Source organism: Pagrus pagrus, assembly GCF_965226575.1.
Source record: "Pagrus pagrus genome assembly, chromosome: 3".
NCBI lineage: Eukaryota > Metazoa > Chordata > Actinopteri > Spariformes > Sparidae > Pagrus > Pagrus pagrus.
This window is the reverse complement of record NC_140187.1, coordinates 31,557,561-31,582,503: the sequence shown is the minus strand read 5'-3', so window position 1 is coordinate 31,582,503 and position 24,943 is coordinate 31,557,561. Positions and strand designations below refer to the sequence as shown.

Here is a 24,943-nt window from a genome sequence, read left to right as displayed (position 1 = left end):
CCAAATACAGATGACTGTTTAGTCCACAGTCAGTATAGCTGAACTGATACATGATACTGATACGTGACAGGACAGTGTCAGACAGCACATGTGATTTTCAAAATGAGTCCAGTGTAGCTGTGATATATAAGGCTATATATACTACACTAACTCTTCGTATATTCCAGAGTTATCACATTGTATAACAATGCAAAGTATTGATCCAAGAACTTTATGATACACCGATCAGCCACAACATTAAAACCCCTGATAGGTGAAGTGATTAACATTGATCATCTTGTTACACTGCAATGTTCTCCTGGGAAACCTTGGGTCCTAGCATTCATGTGTGGCAATGGCATTCCCCACCCCCAATAGAACATTGTGCCCTGTCACACCACAAAAACTGCTCAGGAATGACCCAAGGCACATGTCAAAGAGCCCAATTCTTTGATCCGATCCCCAATTTCCCGAAATCCCAATCTCACAAACATCTGTGGGGTGTGCAGGAACAAGTCGATCCATGGAGGCCCGACCCTCCAACCTACAGGATCCAAACTATCCATTGTCAATGTCCTGGTTCTGAAGAGTTGTGCAGGAACATCAGGCTAATGTGTGCTTAGCACAGAATGCAAGGAAAAAAGTATTTAATTCCACAAGGATCCTGACAGGATTTTATCGAAACCCAAAGTGTTCAATATGAAACAAATAATGAAATATAGATGAACAAACAACTTTTTTATTCACAGCATAAAGTTGGAATACAGGCCTACTTAATAGAACCAGTTCTTTTGCTTTACTAAACATAAGCTCATTGTTATTTTGAGAACATATAGTATTAACTGTAACAGTGGGCATTCCCTAAAACCACAGTGTCTGTGATGACTATAACTCTGTGTGTGTTTTCCAGCCAAAGCACCATTATTAAGCTCAATTAGTCCTTGAAACCAATTTGCCAGCCCTGTGACATTTTAAGTTTTGGGAGCCAGAGTGTTTAGAGATAGGCATTATGTAAGCAGAGAACCTGCACTGGAGTGATAACAGGAAGCTCATATGGCAGGCAGTGGGAAATCTCCATCCAGCACTTAACCTCCATGGATGAGAGATTATTACTGGCAGCTCTGGGTCACTAAAAAGCACAACCCATTTGTCCTTGGGGCACGTTTATCCATATGGCTCGCTGCTGTTGGATTTACATTTTATACAGGGTCTTCTCACAAGCTGCATCACATTGCAATATGTTCAAAGGTTTACAATTTATGTTTTTGGGGGCAACTTGGTTGTTAGATTTGTTTTATTTATAGGTCGAGATGATGCATCAAATCATTTTAAAACAATTTTAATGTATAGATGCTGTATATAGCTTGAATATCGATGAAGTAAATTTGACTAAGATGTTAACGATCAAAGTTGAAAAGGCTTTCTATATTCCTGAGTATTAAAAATGATCCCGCTAACAGCAAATTCAGTCCTCTTGCTGTCTGGATCTCTTCCAGCATTTTTCACTTGCTGTGTCTCCTGATGGCCTCTGATTACTGCAGTGATGTAAAAGTGGCTGTAATTTGAATGTGTTGCAATTAGGATGAGCAGTTAATTAAAGTTTAGCTGTTGTGGTTAACGACACTGTGAGTTCAGTTCAGGAGGTTCATGATGTTTCATTTCATGCCACTCTAAAGCAGCCTTAAAACTACTATGAATAAATGATAAATAAATAATTTAAAAAAATAATGTAGGTCAAATGTACAAGTTAAGATATGAATTCATTTCTAACTCATTCTGAGAATCCATAATAAACCAGGAATACAGAAAGGAAATTGATGTTAGTGTTTTATTTGGTGGAAAACAGCTTTGCCCTTCTCTTCAACCCCCTGAGATGTAAGAAGGCTAAACACTAGTTTATTTTTCAACTATATTGTTCCTGGAAACCCTGAAATGCACTTGATATGCCTTTTATTATTAGCGTTTTAACCCACTGCAGCCACAGCACTGTTCACTTGATATTTGTTCACCGTCTTTATATGTTTCCAAAGCCTGATACATCTTATTCCTCTGTCCCATAGATCTTCATTGTTGTGCCCAGTACTTCAGTGCCCTGCTGTCTTAGCAAATAACTGAGCTGTTTATTAATGATTTAAAGATTTAATGTATATTTTTAGTGGGAACTAATGGGCTTGAGTGCTGCAGACATGGCATGAAAGTAGGAAAGTACTGAGAAGCAGACTCACACATTGTTGGTTTGTTTGTTTGGTGTGTTGGTGATGTTAATTAATGTACAAAATAGTGCCTATTCATAACTTTACATAGGGAGAGAGCAAGAGAGAGCTGTGAATTGGAGAAATAAAATGTTGTTTTGTTTCGCAGTGTTTACATTCTAAAGCACAAATTAAAGACTTCCACATCTCCACACAAGCCTGCGGATTTTGTTTGAATGCAGCTGAAGTGCACACTTCCTCCTATCTGCTGTTTGCCTCCCTGCTCTGCCTGTGTGTGTAGCTCAGCCCTGCCCTCAGTCAAACAGACACATGGACCTGCAGCTCTTTATACATCCATGACAGACCGAGCATCAAGAAGAAAGATGGGGAAAGCGATGTAACCTGATCTCTACAACCTCACACCGCACTGTTGTTAAATACAGGCAGAGGGCAGGGTCTTTGTAGTTACTGACAGTGTTACACACGTCCAGTTGGTCACAAGTAATGATAAAGTGAGATAAGTTATACGTTTTCGTTTTCTCAATCTTGTGCATGGTAGTGACTATATATAAATCTAATCTTAACCAGATACTTTCACTTTTAAAACTTTAGAAACTTTACATTATTTAGGGGGAATTTTAAACCTGGGCCATATATTTGCATGTTTTGGTGTGTAAATGATTAATTGCAGCATAGCTGTAAGGTAACAAGTGAAGATAAAGTGAGATAAGTTATACAGTTAATCTGCAAGAGCCACTTTTTCTTTCAAGATACTTTAACTACATTCATATAGCAGCTAAATATGGTTGTTACTGTTTATTGGAGTGTTAAATCCTGTTGGTAAGTTCACAGTGTTTGCTTATGAAACAGGGTGACTTTTGAAAACAGAAATTCTCAGGTAGTCTTGGTTGAACTTAAGATGCAGTAGATCCTATCAATATAGTCAAGGCAAAATGCAATTAATTCATTTAAAAAAATTAAAATTATTATCTCAAAGTAGTACACACATGGTAAACAGTCCGCCAAACTGGGAAATTTTCCACCATATATTCTGCTTTTAATCCCAAAAAATATGGCATGGTAGTTCCCAAAACTTAATTCTGCTGCTGGCTTGTGCTTTCCTCAGAAGAAGTTAAAATAACTGGTGCCTGTTGGTAGGGGTATGCCAAAGTGTCAGTGCTTGCTGTCAAGACTGAGTGATCACACTAAACCCAAAGTATTCTTCCTCTCTAAAGTCATCATCCCCTCAGGGCTCAACCATTGTTGTTATTCCTCACATACAATCCTGTCTTGTTCTTTTCCCAGGCTAATCACAGTGATCTTTTTAATGCTCATTTTTATATTACCTTTTACCAACCCACTTGAGGTTAATGTTCCCTCACCTGTCCACCTTGAAGGTTTATGAGTTCATCAAGGCCAACTTAAATGCTCCTTAATTCCCAGATGTCAAGCAGTAAAGTCCAGGACGGATGTGAGTATCTGGGTTTCAGTTCTCCAGTAGCACCGCTGCTTGGAGAGCTCCTTTGATGGTAGCAGAAAATGTTCTGTCTCTCTGTGTGGTTGTTCTGATGCTTGTGTGTCCATCACACACAGGCGCTATTGTTGGCGCTAATAGAAAAGAACACTTTTTTTTTTAAAAAGAAGAAAATACACAACATTTGAGGAGAATGACTTTGCAAAGACTTATTTTTCCTAGGAAAGAACACAGTGAAAATAGGAAAGTTTAAAATCACTGTCAGGTAACTCCCAGGCAGTGTGTTTGCTGAAGGTTGTGATGTGTCATGAGCGTGCAGTGGGACTGGCCTCAGTAGTGTCAGCTGACTGTGCCAGTCAGCAGCAGACAACAGGTCAAAGTCATCCAGAGGCAGCACATTATCTAGTGTACCAGTCGCGTTTCACCTCTCACCAGGGGATGCTTCAATGACAAGCGGCTGCTTCTTCCATTACTCAGCCAGCACCAGCAATTAGGGAACCATGAGGTGATGTATAGGTGGCTTATTTATGGCCATTTTTCCATTCACCCTTACGCCCATGTCCTGCCCCTCCCTCCCTACTGCTCTTGGTGACTTGCGTTCTATTTGTACAGATAAGGTTTGCCTGGATTGGCTCGCTGCTCATGGGATAGTTGAACTTGTTTGTACTGTGTAACGTCCGACGCAAATCATGTGGACAATAAGTTGACTCTCTCACCACCATCTTGTGCGTGGTAGTGACTATATATTCTCAGAAGCGAAGGCAAAATAGTGTGAAGGAGGCTGGGGTGGTGTTCAAATGTACAAAGTGTCTGACTACAGTTGTTGTCTAGTACCAAAAGTAATTGTTTTTTTCTTTGAACCATGACCAAAATCTAATTAATCAGATACTTTCACTTTTAAGACCTTAGAAACTTTACATTATTTAAGGAGAATTATTTTTAAACCTGGGCCATATATTTGCATGTTTTGGTGTGTAAATGATTAATTGTAGCATGGCTGTAATATCTGCAGTGTAATCCTTTAGGGCAACTGCAATCTTCAAAGTTACATCCACTAAAAGTGCTGTTTTTTGCCACTGACATGCTAAGGAAATTATTCTGCCTTACATTCATTACAGAATTATTCCTACAGAGACGGTCCTTTTTGTTGAATAATAAAATCCTTTTTGTAACCAGAAGAGTTGGAGAAAGGAGTTTGGCTAAATATTTAACTATTTTTGGCAGTCTAGATGGGGCGACAGATGTAACAACTTGAATGACAACTATGATCAAAACATAAAACATTAAATGTTGTGTATTCGGATGCTATCTGTCTAGCTCTGGAGTCTGCAGCCATATTTTTGGATATTGCTACATCTGCATTGAATTTGGCCTTTGTTTAATTTGTAGGTTGTTGTAGATAAAATTGTGTCTGCATGTAAACACAAATTGTTGATTTTACGCATTTATCTTTGATTTGACTGTAAAAATTAAGAACTTAGCTTTAGAGGTGTAAAGTTACCTTGGGACAGAGCCAGCTGTCTCCCCCTGCTTCCAGTTTTTATTCTAAGCTAGACTAAGTGTCTCCTGGTTCCAGCTCTGTACTTAACATACAGATATGAGATTGATATCAATCTCTTCATCTAACTATTTGGAGAGGAGCAATACACCCATCAGCCACAGCATTAACACCACCTGCTAAATATTGTGTGGGTTCCCCTTGCAAAATAGCTCTAACCCATCAAGGCATGATCATAAGACCTCTGGGGGTGTCCTGTGGTATCTGGCACTGGGAGTTTTGTTGTGGGTCCTGTTGGGGGGTGGGTCCTCCATGGCTCCAACTTGTTCCGGCACATCCCACAGATGCTTGTTCTTGTGGGATCTGGGGAATTTGGAGGGCAGGTCAAGACTTTGAGCTCTTTGTCACGCCCCTCGGTAAGGGTTAGGGCAGATCGGTGTTGAGGTATGCTTTCAGTTACTGAAAATAAACTGTTCATTGTGTGACACAGGCTTTACAAAGAGCATTTAGCAAAATGTATATATGCACTGTTTGTTTCTGTGTTATGTGCAATACTTTAACTTATCTGTTATATGACTACGTGTATTGTTAGCAATTCCTGTACTGGAACTCAAGAGATTTGAACCAGGAAGGTCATTATGCTAACACATGAGATAACAGAAAGTTATTCTCATCTGCTTCCTCTTGTCTTGTGCTTCCTTCCTTCCTGTTCATATCTGTTCCTCACAGCCTTTGTTGTCATCTCACATTACACTCAGCCTGGCATATTCTGATCATGTCTAATCTCCAGCCCCCCTCTCCCTCCTCCTCCTCCTCCACCTTCTCTCTCTGCTACCTGGCAATGAGTGCACCGTGTGCTGAATCAGCCCGTTGTGATAATGCATATATGAGAGTTCCCGGCCCTGATTTGAAGGCATTAAAATGCTGCGGGCGGTAACAGAAGTAATCTCTCTTTCCACCGAATGCAACGTTCAGCTCAGTGGGTGTTAGTGTGCTAACCAACCCAGTACAGCACCATTCATGCTACAAGGAAACATGCCATTGTCCATGCGTTACCTGCTGTCTGATTTTGAATAAAAATATACTACTTCATCTTCTTGAACCTGTTGAAATGTGCATTATGAACTGCTTCAATGTGCCTCTCTCTTTTTATGTTGCAGGCGACACGCCTCATTGCCCGTCGAAGTCTCAGAGATTCCTCTAAGCCTTATTGCCCCTCCGTGTAGAAGAGGTTACCCCTGTCGCAAATGGAAGTCTGCATCTTTTGGGTAAATCGAAGGGTTTTTAATGAAGTCACCGTTCTTCATCAGATCACAACTCTCTAAGCCCATGTCCTGAAAGTCTATCTCATTACCTTTCTGTCCTGGTGCTACTTTACAGATATATCACTCTGCTTAACAGCCTGACACAACATCTAATTTCTGACCCTGCCATGCCTCATGCTGCTGTTGAGTGTTTCTATGTTTGTCAGTCGTTTCCTTTTCCTCACAAAGACTTCCACCACCTGCTGTGCACAAGCTGGTGGGTGGCCTCCTCAGTCTCCAAATCCACTCAGATAGAAAATGAACAACACCCATCTCAACCACAGACATGAAGTAGAAGCACAGTAGGGGAACGGACTACTTTATGGGGTAGAGCTGGCAGAACAGACCCCTGTGATGACACATCTCAACCTCCAAATTCCTTCTGTCTTTCTGAATGCTTCATGAGCGAAAGAGTTAAAAGATATCTTCGAAACTGAGTGACAAGCCGTGCTGCACTGCTACAACTTTGTAGATTACTGCGAGCAACGTGTTTGCATAAAGCATCTTGCGGCACATACAGTACAGTAATGCCCTGCCTGCCTGTCCATGCAGTCCTCCTCTCTGTGGATGCTTTTCCTTGGAGTTCATTACAGCTGCTCAGCGAGGCCCTGAGAGCTCGTCTGCAAATGAGGAGAGATGGGAGAGATGAAAACCCTGAGAGCGTTGAGCAGTGGGACATAGGCTTCAAAAGCTTCATGGCAATTTCAAAGGATTTTTATTCTTGATGCTACGCTCACTATATCTATCGAGTATCCAGCACAGAGCTTGAGAGCAATTCTAAAAGCAGGTTTGTCTCACCCTATAGGCTTCTGCCCAGGGAGGAAGAAGATAGTGAAAGCCCTAATGAGTCTTGTTTGTTCACCATGTTTATTGATTCTAATTAGCTGTGGAGATGAAGAGAGTATAAAGAATGAGTGCTAAACACTTGTGATTACAGTGAGGTCTTGAGCTGTCCCGCTCTATTAGGAAGTATTTGCTAAAGAACATGAAGAACAAGTGCACATCAATTACAATTGCCCAGAGAGTTGTGTTGAATGACGTTTGGGTCAAGCTGGAACTTACAATACGAGGTAGGTGTGTAGATTGGATAACAAATGCAATTATGTTAAACCCCTGAGAGGAATGGAGGAAGTGACACACTGCTGCAGGTAAAATCACACTGTGAAGCAGTCTGCTGCTGTTCACTGATGCAGCTTTAGAGACAGATCATCTGGCTCTTATATTTGTTTTAAATTAGATTAAAAAGGCGTCAGCGGCAGGAAAAGGTAGCAGCGAGGGAATAGAATACTCCTTTCTTTTGGACTTATGCTCTTGAATATGTAGATTCATGGTGATCCTGCTCTTCACTAAACATTATTACATTGCTTAGTTCACTTAGTTCTAAAATGTTGCAATAGCGTTGTGGGACTGTGACAATATCTACCAACGTATCACATGGTTATGTTACTCTTAAAGTTAATGGAGATAACAAGGGAAATCAGTATAAAATGCATTCTCCTATCACTCCAAGCCTCCCATTTTTATGGCTCCCACCTGGGTTCTTATAAGACCCACCCGACTCTGCCTTTGATTGCTTGGCTCCTTTGGTTGTGTTCTCTATACTTGACTTAAACTGTTAACTCACACAGTATATTGTGTTATTCTGGTAATATCTGTTTTAAGCTGTGTTTGAGCTGTAGTTTTGCAAGGAAACACTCCGACCTCTTTACACCGATCACCGATTACTGTCTTCTCATCCTCTGGAGCTGCTTTACTGTGAGAGGTTCTCTAGGCCAATTTGGTGGAGCAAGCAGGCCAGCTGCATGGCAGGCCAGCTGCATGGCAGGCTGCTGCCGGACTGCCCTGCCTGCTTCACCTGATAAACCCAGAAACACTGCAGCTGCGACAGCTAAAGTGACAGCGTATTTACCGGTGGGGAAAGTATGCCTCACAATCTGCTGTATGGGCTTGTTTTTTTAAAAACCAACCACTAGAAAAACACAGTGTCAACCCATTAACACCAGGCAGCCACTGAAAATACAGATGGGAAATAATAATGTGCCAATTACACTGACAGAGATTTTCATGGGCCTGGTCATCTGCTGGACAACAAGAGGGAGAGAGATTGGTGGACCTGGAAGTTAGCATTGCCCTGGTTCCCTCTCCAAAAAGCTGATAGGATTTTTGAATTGGATTTTGGACTATCACCGAAAATAAGCTCTGTTGCAATCACAAGTTTATGGTTCTTAATAATAATAGCAAAATAATCTCACAGATGAGCACAACTTTTGGGATTTTCGAAGTGTAAATTAAATTGCTATTAGTAAAAAGCTAATGCTAGGCTCTAAACAGACTACAATTTGGTCACATGACTAAATGTGAAATGTCACCAACACTAAGTGTCTTTTTACACAATTACATATGCTTTTCAATACATTTCTATAATATAAAATGAATCAATGTAAAAGTTGTAAAGTTAGAGTTAGAATAGTTTGTAACTAAAGTCGGCCTGTACAGACAGAGATTAGATGAGTCTCCGTGTTTGCCATGATGATGTTTAATGTCCCCAACAACTTCTGTAGTCTCATTTGCCAAAGAAAATTCATGGCTACTTCATGCACATGCGTAGGTCATGGCCAGCTACTTTACTTAGCTACTTAGCTACTTAGATACTTATTTTACTATAGAAGGACGACTGCTGTTTCCAAAGTCAAGAATAAACTTAGCTTTTAAGCTTACATGAAGAAGTCCTTAGCATTCTCAATTGAAAATGTACACACTGTTATGACAACTGAGCAAACGCCACCGATCCCATGAAGGTCATATGATATACAAAGTAGAGTAACGGCACACTAGTTTAACTATATTTTCCAAGTAGTGGCCAGGTACCCTAGATATTATCAGAATTAAATAATGTAGCAGCAGGCTGGTCTGATGGTGGGCTTGACAGCAGCCAACCTGTCTGAAAGAGGTCACAAGCACTCTAGAGCTGGTCAATGGGCTGACAGCTGGGCTTGTGTATGTCCCATTCATATTCTGCACTATTCTGTCTATCCCTCATTGCAGGAGGGACAGAACACTAAAGAGCACTTTAACATTAGTGATATGGTCACAATCTCCTGAACAGCTACCTTGTGGTGAGACTGTTTTGTCAAGTGTTGCTTCCAAGGTAATGCTGTAGTTTACAATAACTTTAATTAGGGTTTCTGAAGATGTACAGGTTTGATGTTTTGTAAATGAGTGTAAAGCATTGGAACAGTTGGCTCTGTCCTGTTTTCCTGTCTTTGTGGATGTGATGTTTTGACTCATTAATGTACGGTGTACTCCTCCTCAGTAATGTTTGCCAACGTGGTCCCTCAGATAAACCAGGCTCAGGCTCAACATATTGCCAGCCTTGAAAAACACAGTCAGTTTGATTCTGGAAAAAGCCCTTTGTAACTCCACAGATATTCCAGCCTCATGTGGGAAGACAATGTGATCGTTTTTCGATGTGATCTGCTTTTCCTTTTGATCTGGTGTTCGTTTTTGGCTGCTTTTGCTTTTTTAATCAAGGCTCAGTAAGGGTAACTGCAGGCTTTCAAAGCCGTCCAATGTCTGAAGTAAGTGCGGTTGTCTTTGGCCTTTGTATTTGTAGTTATGGTCTCTATTTAGTGTTGTCCAGATCACTTCCAATTTGGGCTCATTGGATGGTGTGGATGCAGGGGTGGGTTGCAAGATGAACATTAAGCAGGCCACATGTTTGTAATTACTATTTAGGCTGTCACAAGACATTACGACATAACATTAACAGAACGGAGCAGCAGTCAGCAGTAACAAACTAGACCACCGCTAACTAGTTTACAAACCACTTGGCAGTATTCAACACATTAAACAAACTCTGTGGTGAAGAAAATATCTCAGTCCGTTTTACCCTGTGTTGTAGAATAAAAGATAAATGTGGGCTTCAAAGAGAATGCGATGAATCACCCAAATGGTGATAAAGAAGCAAACTTTTCGACAGCTTCTATAAAGGCATTGATGTGGTTGCACTGGTATTTACGTGTGACAAAAAGAAGGCTTAACAAATAGTAAATGGACTTAATTTATATTGCGCCTTGATAGACTTACGGACCATTCAAAGTACTTCACAACACAGGTCAGCATTTCACATTCATACACTGGTGGCAGAGGCTACCATGCAAGGTGCCAACTTCTTATTGGGAGCACCTACCATTCATACACAGATGGCTATGCCTTCGGGAGAAATTCGGGGTTCAGTTTCTTGCCCACAGACACTCGGCCACGCAGTGGTCAAGGATTAGGGATGGGTATCGTTAAGATTTTAACGGTACTACATTTACATTTACGTTTACATTTACATTTACATTTACATTTAGGGTCCAAAGAGACTTACAGTAATTCATACATACATTCATACACTGATGCTGGTGGCTGCCAGGCAAGGTGCCAACCAGCACATCAGTAGCAGTTTGGGGTTCAGTATCAAAGGACAGTTCGACATGCAGACCAGGGGAATCTAACCAATGACCTTCCGATAACAAGACACTGGCTCTACCCCTGAGCCACAGCCGCTGTACTACTACTCTTACCGATACTGCTTATCGATCCGGTACTTTAACGGTACTGCTATCGGTTCTTTTTGTTACCTTTTTAAGAGAACAAGTTTTACAATTTAAGAACTGAATGAACAATTGCTTTACTTTCTTGTACTCTTGTATATAAACATTCTTGAATACTGAGCCAGCACTATTTTGAACAAATGACTAATATAGGGCATACACATATATGTGTATATATATATATATATGTGTGTGTGTGTGTGTGTGTGTGTGTGTGTGTGTATGTATGTATGTATGTATATATATATATATACATATATATTTATACATTGCCACTCGGAGCAGGGTGTCTGTGTCTCTGTCTGTGCCGGCGTGTGTGTGAGTGACAGTCCTTCATAGACGAATGCCTTAATTTTTCAAAAGCACCATTAAAATGTTGAGGGAAAAAAAACTATATTTATTGTATATTGATTTAAGAAATAGGTTTAAAACAGAAAGTTATCTGTAAACTGTTGAAAGAGAATTAGGAAAAACCCTAACCCTCAAGCCACTACTCCACCAGGTCACAGCTTGTACCTTTAAGATTGATAAAATATACACAGGTGCAAAGTGTCTGTAACTCCAAACTTAAAGTACGTCAGTACTTCCTCCAGACTGTACTCAGCTAAAGTTCAGTACTTTTATTTAGTGTAAACTTGTGTTGTCACATTAAGTTCACTGTTTAAAACTTAGCTCTTAGCTATGTTAGCTTTGAGCTTTCATGCTGTAGGTCTTGAAACAAATGCCACCAAACACACTTTTTTCTTTGGAAAGTTAGAAATATTGTTGGTTGGATGCCCAATTTAGATGTCAGGTGTGGATGAAATGGGTTTCAGATGCAGTTACATGATCCAACAAGCACTTGAAGGTTTTCTGATGCGTTTGCATCACTTAAAAGGGCACTTGTCTTGGAGTTATACTTCTACACTTCTTACACTTCCACACTTCTAATTGTCTGCTGGCATGATGATGATATTTGCATCATCTTCTCCTGTGTGGTCACATAGGTGTTGGGCTTAGCTTACATTGGTGTAGGTGTTAGACAGCGCTTCCCCAGTCCTCGGTTGTTTTGCTGGATGTCTGATTATGTGGCAGCTGACCAACAATTGGGATGCATTCAGATTAGGACTATCATCCATTCTCATCCTCCTTGATCTGAGTGCGGCCTTTGACACCATCTCCCACCCCATTCTCCTCGACAGGCTAGCATCTATTGGAGTATCTGACACACCCCTGGACTGGTTCATTTCCTACCTCTCTGGTCGCACTCAGTTCATTCAGCTAAAGTCATTCACATCCCAACCGTCTCCCCTCTCCTCTGGTGTTCCTCAAGGCTCTGTCCTCGGTCCCATCCTATTTATCATCTATCTCCTTCCTCTTGGTCATATTTTCCGAAAATACAACATCCATTTCCATTGTTACGCGGACGACACCCAGCTCTACCTCGCCTCTAAACCCACCTCCACCTTCCAGCCCCCCTCCCTCTGTGTCTGTTTACAGGAAATCAAATCCTGGTTATCCTCCAACTTTCTCAAACTCAACAGCGATAAAACTGAGGTCCTCCTCGTTGGTTCAAAATCCTCCCTCAATAACACTCCCAGTTTCACCATCCCCATTGACAACTCCTCTGTTTCCCCCTCCATTCAGGTTAAGAGCCTGGGTGTCGTCCTTGACAGCTCTTTGTCATACCAGACTCACATTAATAATGTTACCCGGTCAGCCTACTTCCATCTTCGCAAAATATCAACCGCCTCCGTCCTTCCCTCACTTCCAACAGCGCTGCCATCCTGGTCCACACCCTAGTCACATCCCGCCTAGACTACTGTAACTCCCTCCTCTTTGGTCTCCCCCACAAGTCCATCCGTAAGCTCCAACTGGTCCAGAATTCAGCTGCTCGTATTGTCTCCAGAACTCCTTCCATCAATCATATCACGCCCGTTCTTCAACAACTCCACTGGCTTCCTATCAAATTTCGCATAGACTTTAAAATCCTGCTTCACACTTTCAAGGCCATCCACAACCTCGCACCCCCATACCTCTCTGACCTCCTCCACATCAACATTCCCTCCCGGGCACTCAGATCAGCCTCCTCCATCAGCCTCACTGTGCCCTCTGCCCGTTTGTCCACCATGGGGTCCAGAGCCTTCAGCCGCTCTGCCCCCCGCCTCTGGAACTCCCTCCCCCCCGACATCAGGAACATTAACTCTCTATCCATCTTCAAATCCCGTCTGAAAACCTACCTCTTCAAACTCTCATACTCACTTTAAGTTGTCTTCCACCCTGCAGTTTTCTGATTTTTATTTTGTTTTTATTGCTCTTATATGTGTCCTTTGCTCTTTTAAATCGCTGTCTATATGTTGTATAAGGCGACCTTGAGTGCCCTGAAAGGCGCCATAAATAAAATGTATTATTATTATTATTATTATTATTATTAGAGATCTTCACTGGTCCCAAATGTTGAACCAGGACATTGGAATTCAAAAAGTACAGACCATATCATAAGGGCACCCAAGCACAGTCAGACTCAATCCAAATAGACATGAGGTTAATTAGACTCAATCCAGCCAAACCCAATGCAGGTTCCCCGAATGCAACCTAATAAAATATTTCCCAGAACCAAGGAGAGCTGTGAAAACCTGTACTCTAATGCTCCTGTTAAGTTAAGGACCTGAGCTTGATCTTTGTCCCTCAACTTGCAAAGCTCTTTGTTGGACATGCTCTTCAGCCATGTGTTCTTGTTAACCTCATGGCCCTCTCCCACCAACATCTGTGTTTCTGGGTCTCAGTAGTGTTGTTGGCTTGGGAGAGCAAAGATGCTAATTTGTTCCTTTGTCTCTTTTTGCTAACTCGTGAAGTAAGCTGTACATGTTAATGAAGTCCGACCACCGCTGTGGTGTTGCCCCAGGTTGTCATATCACCAACCTCTAATGCCGATGTCGGCCTTTTATAATGAGTACCACTGTGGTGAAATCTGTTCATTCTACTGTTGTTCTTCAGCTCGCTGCAAAAAGTGTTGAGAAGTGAAAGAGTGCTTATTGTTTTCCGGTCTCCATGGTCAGTGATGCGCTTGCATTAGCATTTCTAACCAGGTCTTAGTCATCTTCTATAAGACTGTAAAACATGCACAACATTGGACACGGTACCCTTGTGATTATTCTTCCTTAAATTTAGTTTTGTATGACTTTGTATCTGTTTCAGAATATGTTCCATGGGGTGCAAGTGATTTGAATTACTCACAGGCTAAACTTTTAAAAAGACAAGGTGAAAAAAAAAAGACTTGCGCTGTCAGTTTCTGGATACACTATGAGATAATCAGCAGTTTTTCACCTTGCCTTTCAGGGCTTTTCTATGTGTCTGTTTTCAAGACAAAAATCCTCCTGTCTGTCCAACGTTGCTTAATTCAGTCCACGGACTGCCTGATGCATCAAAATATTAATTTGCCCCTGGCTCACATTGGTATTATTTTGTGCTGAGATGCATAGTGAGTGGCTGGTTTACTCAACCCACGATACCCTTGACAAATGGCTGCGCTGTTTTTGCCTCTGAAGTGGGGTGGTGCGTGCATGCGTGCATGCGTGCATGTGTGCGCGCATGTGTGTGTGACATCAACATGCAGGCTGTGTAGGGGCAAAGTTAGCCTCACGCCACTCAGTCGACTGTGCCTTCATTTCATCTAGGCTCACTTTGATGTTGACTGGCTCACTGATGTATTCGTCTCCTCCCAAATCGTAGCCATACATCATTAAACTTGTCAGTGGCTTATGTTTCCATTCTGTACATTCTCTATCTCCATTGCACAAACAGTTGCATTTAAAAAAAAACTTGTCATTAGCGGCCTGCTCTGAGATTCAATAACAGAGTGTGACTTGGGATTTAGTTGTCTTCACACCCACAGCCATTGATTATGAAGCCACGGTCTCCTCTCTGTCTTGGAGGCAGCTATTGTTTTGTTTGTAATTAAAATCACGCTCAATTTTCTCCATGGTGCTGGAGCTGGAAAGAGGGTTTGGATCGTTCCTTGCATCTGTGAGATTGTTTGGGATTGTGACGCAGCATTCAGCTCATTCAGCAGGATGGGATTTATAAATAACCACAATGCCTGTCATTTGAGCTGGGGGAATATTTATAGATTTCCGTGAATACTCTGCCCCAGTTGCATTCATTTGAACACAAGCAGGCATAAGCAGAAATACATTTTCTTTCACCTGAATGGATGCCTTTATTGAACAAATCTTAAGCACTGTTAAATTACCGAATGTGCACTTTGTTTCCCACTGTCATGTTCTCATTACTCCCTATCATGCTTATGGGTTTTGAGTTATAACACTGTTTTCTAATCTGAGCAATGTCAAATTGACAAGTGAACAACTCTATTGATGGTACATGTCAAAGTAAGTTCACAAGTCACTGAGCATTATACGCAGTATTTTCTGTGGATCTGGAGTTATTTTCCGAAGATAAAAGGACTCAGGTGATCTGAGATGTGGAGCTTGCAGGATACATCTGTTTACTGGGCAAGGAGAGTCTAACAGTGTTGGCCAGTAAATTATTTTAGATTATTGTTATTGTTGGTGTATTTGTAGAGAATCTCTAAACATCCAAAACAACAATAATGTTACGACATGAGGTGGTTGGATATGGTTATGGTTAGTGATGACCATAGATGCTCACAAGTCATTTTTTGCAAGTCCAAGTCAAGTCTCAAGTCTTTGGTCACAAGTCTAACTTAAGTCTCAAGTCTCTTATGCTTGTAATGAGCTTTCTATCATCTGCTGCATGCCATCCGACTTAGAATAAATAATGATAATGATTTAATTATTATATAATATTATTATATAATTATTACTATTTAATAATTGAAATAATACCTGTAACCTATTTTTCAATAACAGAGTACACCTGTATTAATTGCACTGGGTCTCCAACTAATGACAATTTATAATCTACTGTACATTAACACATCCCCACCACAACACAAACCCAGTGTAATGGTAACCTAATAGGCCTATAACGCTACGTAACGTATATGGTCAACATTGTAGCATGTAGCTGATGCTAATAATTAACGTGCTCTTTCTCTCAGATTAACGTTATCCTGCTATTGTTGCAGCAGAAAGTGGATGATTAAGTTACCGACCATTTTTATAGTCATGGCAAAGCAGCATGTGCGGCAGCAAACAATCACTCAGCAAACGTCAATCTAATCAAGTGAACCTCCCTTAGCTACAAAGCTAGTAGCAAGCTAATGGTAACATTAGATAGCCGATGCTGAGCTAAACACGTTTGCTAACAGTCCATTGGCACTGAGGTTAACTTTCACATTACCAAGTGACTGACCTATCTGGGTGTGTTTTCAGGTGCCTGATAAAGTTTGATGTGGTCGATCCAGCATCCTTATTCATTCTGCAAATGCTGCATTTGATTCTTTTGTTTGAGCCTTTTGGGAGATCCTGTAGTCCATGCTTATGACAAACTGGAGAGCAGCAGCAGTTGTTGTGCTTATTGACATAGTGTTGTTGTCATCTGTGGCCACGCGCAGCTCGCACCAGATTCGTAAGGTCATGCATGAGGGAATGACATTCAGTTCGTCAGTCGTTCTCTTAATGTTGATGCGCCAAAACATAAAAAATAGTCTCAAATCTTGAGTCCGAGTCGAGTTTCAAGTCTTTTGAGGGCGAATCTCAAGTCACTGTGTGTGCGACTCAAGTACGACTCTAGTCCAAGTCGCAAACTTGAGTACCCATCTCTGACGATGACAACGATTCTCTGTGCTCACAGTACACAGCCACTGAGCCACTGAGTCATTCAGCAGCTAACTCAGGCAGCACTAAGTACACAATCATAGCAGTGGGCAGTAACAGTTGAGCCTGAACCTTTTTGGACTATGTACATTCATGAAGGCTGTTTGGCTTGTGTTAATATGATTGTGGCGTTTAACAGAACTGTTTATTTATGTGTTTTTAGACTAAAAAAGCTAAGAGAGCTTGTTGAACAGAACATCTCCCAGCAGGCCAGTAAGAGCTATGGGGCAGTCTGTAGTTAGGCTTGTAGTTATGTGTTTCGGAGGAGTAGCTCTGCAGGGAGGTCTGAAGGGAGGGGATGGGATTTTTTCAGTTGGATACTTTCAAAATTGAGCTTGCTCTTGCTGGTTTGTTCAGTCTTACCAATTATTGCTTTATCATATAGATGTGAGCAGGGGTATGGAGGATTTTGAGTTTTTTTAAAGACAGGTTTGTTAGAGCTAGGCTGAGTAATATTCGTGATGAGTAATGCAACTAATTATCTTTGCTGTTGAGTAATTAGTAACGTTATATATATATATATATATATATATATTAGGGGTGTCACAATTCTCCAAATCCTCGATTTGATTAAATTTTCGATTCTAAGGTCACAATTCGATTCGATTCTCGATTTTTACATTTATTTTTTTTAAAGCACAGGTTGCTGCCATTTTTAGATTAGACTTTTATGCAATATAATATCTGAGTTTTGTTAGCAATGTACCACACTACATTGTCAAATTTAAAACATTTATTAACAACATAATGCAACAATAACTTATATCTTCAGTCAATTGGAAACTTAAACAAAATGACCTGCCATCTAGTTTCTCTTGTATGTATGTATGTATGTACTGTATATATGTATGTATATGTATGTAGGTATGTGTGTGTGTGTATATGTATATGTATATGTGTACCTGTGTGTGTGTGTGTGTGTGTGTGTGTGTGTGTGTGTGTGTATATATATATATATACATATATATATATATATATACACACACACATATATTATATCAGTAATATATAGAAAGTCAATGATTACATCTCTCAAGCAGCTTGCCCAACACTGCTAACAAATGACACTATTGAGTTTGATTATTCAAATATAATATAACCCAGTTTTTTTTTAAACAAACTATTTTAAGGACTTAAAGCCAGAATATCTCAGCATCTGCTTCTTCAGTTTTTACCAATCTTTTTAAATCTGTGTCTTCCCCTAAGAGTTCCCCTAAATGTTCAGTGTTGTCTGGTTATTGGGAACCACAGGGTCAGTCTCAAATATTGCAGTTTACTGAGACTCTAATAGTCCAGTGGCACAGCGTTGCCACTCACACCTCATCTTCTAACCCTGCTTCTTCCAGAGGCATGAAAAGTTTCATGTTTTTACAATCTAAATACTTTTTCCACTAATGAAAGGATTTGTCTCTCTCAGCCAACAGAGATAATGAGTGTGTGATAGATCGTTGCATTCAGGCCTGTTCTTGCCAAAGTCTTTGAAGCGACAGTAAGGCGAGCTAGCTGTCAAGGCTTCGCTGCTTGCTTGGCTGAGTTCTGATCAAGAACGCCCACTTGACTGAAGTTGTGTCTTTACTGTAGGTTTCACCCAACACATATGGAGGGTTAATGTACTGGCACAACAAGATCTTTTTTTAAAATTGCTAGAATTCTTGTTTGTTCTTTTCCATCATAAGAAAGCATTAGCATGTAGTTGGATAATAAATAATTGCTCTGTTGCAGCTTCATGATCACCATCTTCCATCATCCTCACTGGAATAGAAAAAAAGCTGCTTTGTTTGTGCTATTAAAGTAGGAGAAATAATGAGCATCCTTGATTTTCACTAATGGGTTTGTTTGTATTATCTTAATTATTGGCTCTTGTTAATTTTCTCTCCATGTACTAAAACTGTGGTCTCCTGCCTGTATAGGAGCTAGCTGATGTAGGACTTACAGGGATCAAGCACACTGCAGCGCTCCTTCCCCTGGGCTAAGGCCGCCAATGATGGGAGGCAGGCAGCCGGGAATGAGCGCTAATTCATCACTGTTAAAGGCTGGGTAATAGGGCTGCGCCAGTGGCCGAGCTATCACAGGCCTGCTGCCTCCAAAAGGCAGTTAATTAACTTTCCATCGGCTGTGAGAGGACGCATGAGTATGTGTGAGCTCGGCCAACAGCCCCACGATGCAGCCTGCCGAGCATGGATATGTGAGGTCCAATTGTCAGGCCTGCTGGGAGGCTGAGCTCGCCGTCAGGTACCACACTGGCAGTTTCTGGAGGAAATTTTGCTGTGCTGTCTAGAGCTGGATCCACATAGATAAATGCCCAGATTATTTACATAATAGTTCATTTAGCTTCACTCTGTGTCTTCTCTTGAGACTCTAAAATATTTCATTTAGCAGAGAATGAAAGGGCTGCGTTCCCCTTTGTTTCGCAACCAAACTCCACAGAACTTCAGTGTGTTCAGCTGTGAACACAAACAGACCGTCTCTGCAGTGTTTATCCTTGTATAGAAGAATGTGAGGCTTGAGGCCATGTCACTCCTGATTGTTCACAGTTGATTATTTGATTTTTCTTTTCAAGTCAATTTTTTTTTAGTCAGACAGGAATCATTTATACCAAAAATTCTCAAATAGCAGCCAGGGCCCTTAAATGGAGAGAGAACTTACATCATATTTTTGATTTTTGATTTTCTTAAGTTTATTTCATAACATTGACAAGATATTCAAGCAGACTTAAGGGCATAGACCTTTCTTTTCATCATAGTTTTTTTATTGTGACACATCTGCAGGCAATGTTGAGTTTACAGTAGGTATCTTAACACTGTTTGCTAAAATTTCAGAAACAGTTGAAATTATTATTGTTTTATTTAACTGTCTTTATCTGAAAGACTAACTCGGAAGACTGGTGAAATCGATGACATCACTCTGTTGTTGGACTGATAGAATTAGTACTGCAAAATGTACATTTTGCTAAATTTACCATACAGTCCAAATTTCAGCCATTTCCTATTTGTTTGTGCAGAGCACTGTTGATCGCCATTACTTTAAACGGGGCTCTGTGAAACTGTTGTTGTTAGTTTGTTAGCGGACTCTACTTCTACTAAAATTAGCTACTGGTGCTCTCTGTTAGCGGAGCGGAGAGAGGCCTTTTAATAAACATCATACCCCTTAAATTCACACCCATTTCTTCAGAAAGGTAGGATAAGAGGTGATACACTGTTCTTATTCAATCTGGCCAGCAAGGCTGAGTTGAGGTCATTCATGATGTATTGTTGTGGGTGGGTCTTGCAACCTTGCAACAACATTGTAGAACCTCTATTTAACAACGGAAGCAGTATTTTGCAATCTCAGCATGTGATACTGTCTGTTTAATGAATGCCCATGTGAACAGGGTCTTATCATAATTTGAAGTCCTGCTCTTTTGTCATTTTTTGTATTCACCGTCCAATTTCCTGTACAGTGCACTATCACTACAAATCTCAATTGAAGTATGGTCCCCCAGTTCAGAGATTGACACGCTCCAATGAGTAGCTCATTTGTTGATAGCCATCACTTTAACTTCACAAGCTAATACAGAGGAGATGGAAGTGAGTGGAGAGATTTGACGTACAAGTGTGTTTTTTTTTCCTGAAATGACCCTTCTGTCTGTACAGATATTACTGTATGTAATCAGTCATTTTCACTTCACCATTGTGATCATATTTTTTTCCATTAAGCCCAACAAGCAGCCCCTGAGTTCTCCGTCCTCCTCCTCGCCCGCCTCTCTCTCTGTGATGTGCAGAAACCAATCGATTGACCATTTGGCTCTGCCGGATAGTTTTTCTACACTCCTTTTGGGAGTTCTCAGCATTGAAATAGACTCTTTGGGATCGGGCTTGGCACCACTGAGAAATGTGAGGGTGTCTGCAGAGCGAGCTGCACTGCTGGCCAACAGCAGCAGTAGCAGCGACATTGATCCCCCTGCTTTCTCTTCATTAGCCCCAACCAGATGACATAGAAACGGCTCTACATCAAAAGAACACTATGAAACCAAATGCCACACTGCGTTGCTTACTAGACTTTTAACAAATGCCCAGCTGGTGTCACTGGCACAATATGTTCACCCCCCATGCTGAATTAGTTGCTGCCCAGAAGTCACATTTGACCACATTATAATGAGTACTCATGACATGAGTAGCCAGTACTGCAGTTTGCATGACTTTTATATAGTCATGACCTTCAAGGATGACAGTGAAGGCAATTACTAACTGAAGAGATGATTTGATGGAGTTATTCACTTTCTTGTGAACTTTTGTTCTGTTTTCTGCTCTCAGTTTTTTACATGTTACATTACAACAGAAAAAGCAATGGTCTCTTTGCTGTCCAAAACACAAATTCACTCTCCTTCTGGCGAATGGCCATTCATAACAGCCACCACTGTTATGAATGCAATCTTTTACAGGTATGTCCGGTAACATCCTTATAGGTTCTCTTTATTAAGACTACGTGGACTCGTAGTCGAATGGATGTAAAGGAAAGTTGTGAAAGGGAACGTTTATGTGACCATCATTAATAAATTGTAAATTTAAAATTATTTATGCTTAGCTCATGGTTATTTCACTGCTAACAAACAATGAAATGCTTTATACCATGTATTAAGCAGTTGTAGATGAACTACACAGTATTTATTTACAATTTACAAAGTATTATAAACAGTAAGCAATTGCTGTCCACAAGCGCTAGCTGTCAGTCTCACAGGTTTATATAAATCCAACGGAGTACTTTTAAAAAAAATTCAAATAAAGTGGAGAGGTTGTGACCTGCCATGTAGATAATAGAGTCCTCTGCAGTGTTTAACACAAATTAGCAGTATAATTGATGATAAAACGATGGCTGCGTTTTCCGTGTATGCCACAAACACATTTATAGGCCTACACTTAAACATACAATGTTGTCATAGTTAAAGACCTTTGAATCTTTGATAAAGAAAGTGTACACTATGCCGCAGCCTCACACTATAATTTTACGGTTTAAAGTTCCCCTCCAGTCAAAAATGTACTTTTCTTCTCTTTCTTAAAGTTGAGTGTTTGAACCTTACTGTGTAGTATGATGTATGCAGTGTTTGAGACTAGAAGGCTGTTTTCACATTCATTGCTCAAAGTGAAAATTTTCTCTGTGCTTGGTGAAAATCTGATTTTACGAGGGAGGCTACGACCATAAGTAGTTTGGAAGCCAATCCTGTCCAGTATTCAGCATACACAATGTGTGTGGAAACTTCACATAGAACTGCACATAGAATGGACTGGACAGTGAAGTAGGACACATCTTGTGTCCAGCTGTTAAACTTATGAAATGAAAAATATTTGAATGTTCATATTTTCTGGAATTTTTATTGAGGGAGGCAGAGTACGAGCCATTTTAAGGATTTTATTGGTTTAGTTATAGGTTGTTTTTTTTGCAAAAACCACGTCAGACACACATTAGAGAGTTTTTATGTATGCCGTAGTACATGTGTGGAGGGGACATTGAAATGTCTTAGAATGTTTTCTTATTTTATTGTTTTATTTTTTTAATTAATTATACAATCTAGTGTCAGATGCCCCTAGTCATAATAAAGCCGTGCTTTATACATGATTTATAAAGTTCATCATTGATTGTCAACAGTGAAATAACTGAAGTTGAATTAACTGTACATTTACCATTCATTAATGATAGTTATTACGAGGTGATTTATTTTCACCACACAAATTGGCTTGTGTGCTCGTTATAATTGACCTATTTTCATAAACACATTAATGAGTTTTTCTTGGCACTGGTTACTCTTGAAGGGAGAACTACCCTCAGAATGAATTCAGAGTTGGGACTTTTCATTTCTCTGGCTGTCTGGAAGCAGTTTGTAATTTGAGATTAGGTGCCATCTGGGAGGGTAGAGGGTGAAATGTAATCCCAGTGTATTCACTTACTCAGTTTCAGCACAGCTTTTGGAACAGAACAACATATTGGATTTATCTGCAGGCGTGGTGTGTTATTTTCTGTGATGCTGGGAGACGGCCAGAGATTGCCAGAATGCATGGTGGCATTTGCTGTTGTTGAATGTGGTTAGTATCAACAACGGAGCCCCTGTCCTTCTCTAAACGTATAGCATGTATAATTTATAACGTCCAACAGCACTCAATGAGCCGATGGTCAGCTTGATGGTCTTCTCTAATGTCTCCTTTTTTCACTCTGGCTGATTAAACCTCAGAACAACATTGTTGCACTGATTAGAAGCTTTGTTTTGTTTTGTAGCAGCCATTAGCTACATCCCTGCCAGCTCTTCCCATGAGAGCTGTTGGCTGGAGATTAAGTGATCCTAAACTCTGGGAATTTTTGAAATTAATGGATGTGAATGAGTGTGGGTAATGCAATCAGTAAATGTATTTGGAACAAAACATGTCATGCACAAAACTATACCTACACTAAAAACACAAACAATAAAGCAAGGAGTCATTAACTGTGGCACCTGCTTATCACTCACAACATCAGCTGTGGCGGCTTCAATTTAAGACACTCATTAAGGTACGTCATGTCGCATTTGAGCATCAACAAATCATTACCATGTTAATTTGGACTCATTAGTTTAATTATTGTAAACAAACAAGACTATTGCCAAGAAAACAGCTTTGCCACTGAGGTAGAGTTCTATTTGTCTGATGCCTTTTTTACTTTGCAGGAAAACAACAACTTCTTGAAACTACTTTTTAACTGCATCATTTCATCTTGACATTACTTAATCTAATCTAGTATTAGTTTTGATTGGATTAAATTAGATCATTATTTTAATAGCTGGAAGGGAAACTAATTTGGTCGCAGTTACAAATGACAAAAGTGACTGATCATAGCAGACAACATGTGAAAAATACACAGTCACAGTATTAACAGCAATACAGACATGAACAAATCATCCAACAAGATTTTAGTGTAGCTCAGGAGCCACCACATAATACATCAAGTAATAAAAAATAAAATAAAAAATAAGATAGATAGATAGCAGCTCTGTGAGGCCTTAGTGAGGTACAGTAGGCTAAATGCTAACACCAGCATGCTAACATTCCACAATGAAAATGCTAACATGATAATGTTTTGCAGGTATAATGTTCATCATGGTCAAAATGCATCACCAGAAAGGGGGCTGTCATGTATTAAATGTACTTTAAAAAAAAGACTACAGTAGGCTACCTGGTTAATGACCTTTCCTCTGGGCATGATCAGGTAGTCTACTGTAGCCTTTTTCATAATCAAAACGGGGGAAAACAGTTTGCAGAATCTCATTATTATTTTTTTCTCACAGTGTATTCAAAGTCATTCTGATAACGTTTTTAAGTAGACAAATAATTAAAAAATAATTTTAAAAAAACATCAACAGAGCTTGTAGAAAGGTGCAGAATAAAAGTATCTGTTTTTATTAAAAACATTTTGATTTTAGATGAATTATTTCAAAAATGTTTGTCGATTCTAAAAGGATTGTTTTGTTCATGCTTGTGTTAGCAACGTTAGCAATAGTATTGTTAACGTTAGCTAGCTAGTCTTAGCATTGTTAGGTAGTGCAACAAACTGGGAAAACAGTTGTCTGTGTATGCATCTGTTTGTGAGTATATTTAGGCCTTTAAGTTGTATAACTTATTGTCAGTAATGAATAAAGGAGGGGCTCTAATACTTAATACTATATGAAAAAAATAAAAAAGTGCTCCTTGAAAAATATACTCGTCTATTTGTTTTCTGCAAGGCTTTGAGGACTCAACAGAAGATAGCCTAAAATAACTGCAGCTACCTGTTGATTGCCTTAATGCTGCTTTCAAGTGATTTGTGTGTGTGTGTGTGTGTGTGTGTGTGTGTGTGTGTGTGTGTGTGTGTGTGTGTGTGCGCGCAAGAGAATAATATTTGTTTCAAGATACCTAATCTGATCACAAAGACCACAGAGTATTTCAGTCTGTACCAAACATACACATTATTTGATTTGAGAAAGTTGCAGGGTCTGGGCCTCATGAAAGCACTGAGCTGTGAAGGAACTACAGCTGGCCTTTACACCTTTCTATTTTCACCCGATGCTCACAGAAGAAAGCACTTATTATTTTATTTAGCCTATATATGTATATATATATATATATATATATATATATA

The 24,943-nt window shown here is 40.1% G+C and overlaps 1 protein-coding gene across 4 annotated transcripts in view; it reads left to right on the top strand.

Annotated features, from left to right (window-relative positions):
• The window catches only part of iqsec1b (IQ motif and Sec7 domain ArfGEF 1b), a gene marked incomplete at its 5' end in the record, with an annotated part of 214,786 nt that overhangs the window by 66,617 nt on the left and 123,226 nt on the right, over positions 1-24,943 (top strand). For 3 of the 4 annotated variants that reach the window (XM_084348722.1, XM_084348721.1, XM_084348729.1), the window contains one exon: positions 6,304-6,411. The exons of the other annotated variant lie outside the window; for it this stretch is intronic. In XM_084348722.1, the coding sequence (XP_084204848.1) occupies positions 6,304-6,411 (108 nt within the window). The remainder of the gene's footprint in view (positions 1-6,303; positions 6,412-24,943) is intronic. 4 annotated transcript variants of the gene reach the window in all.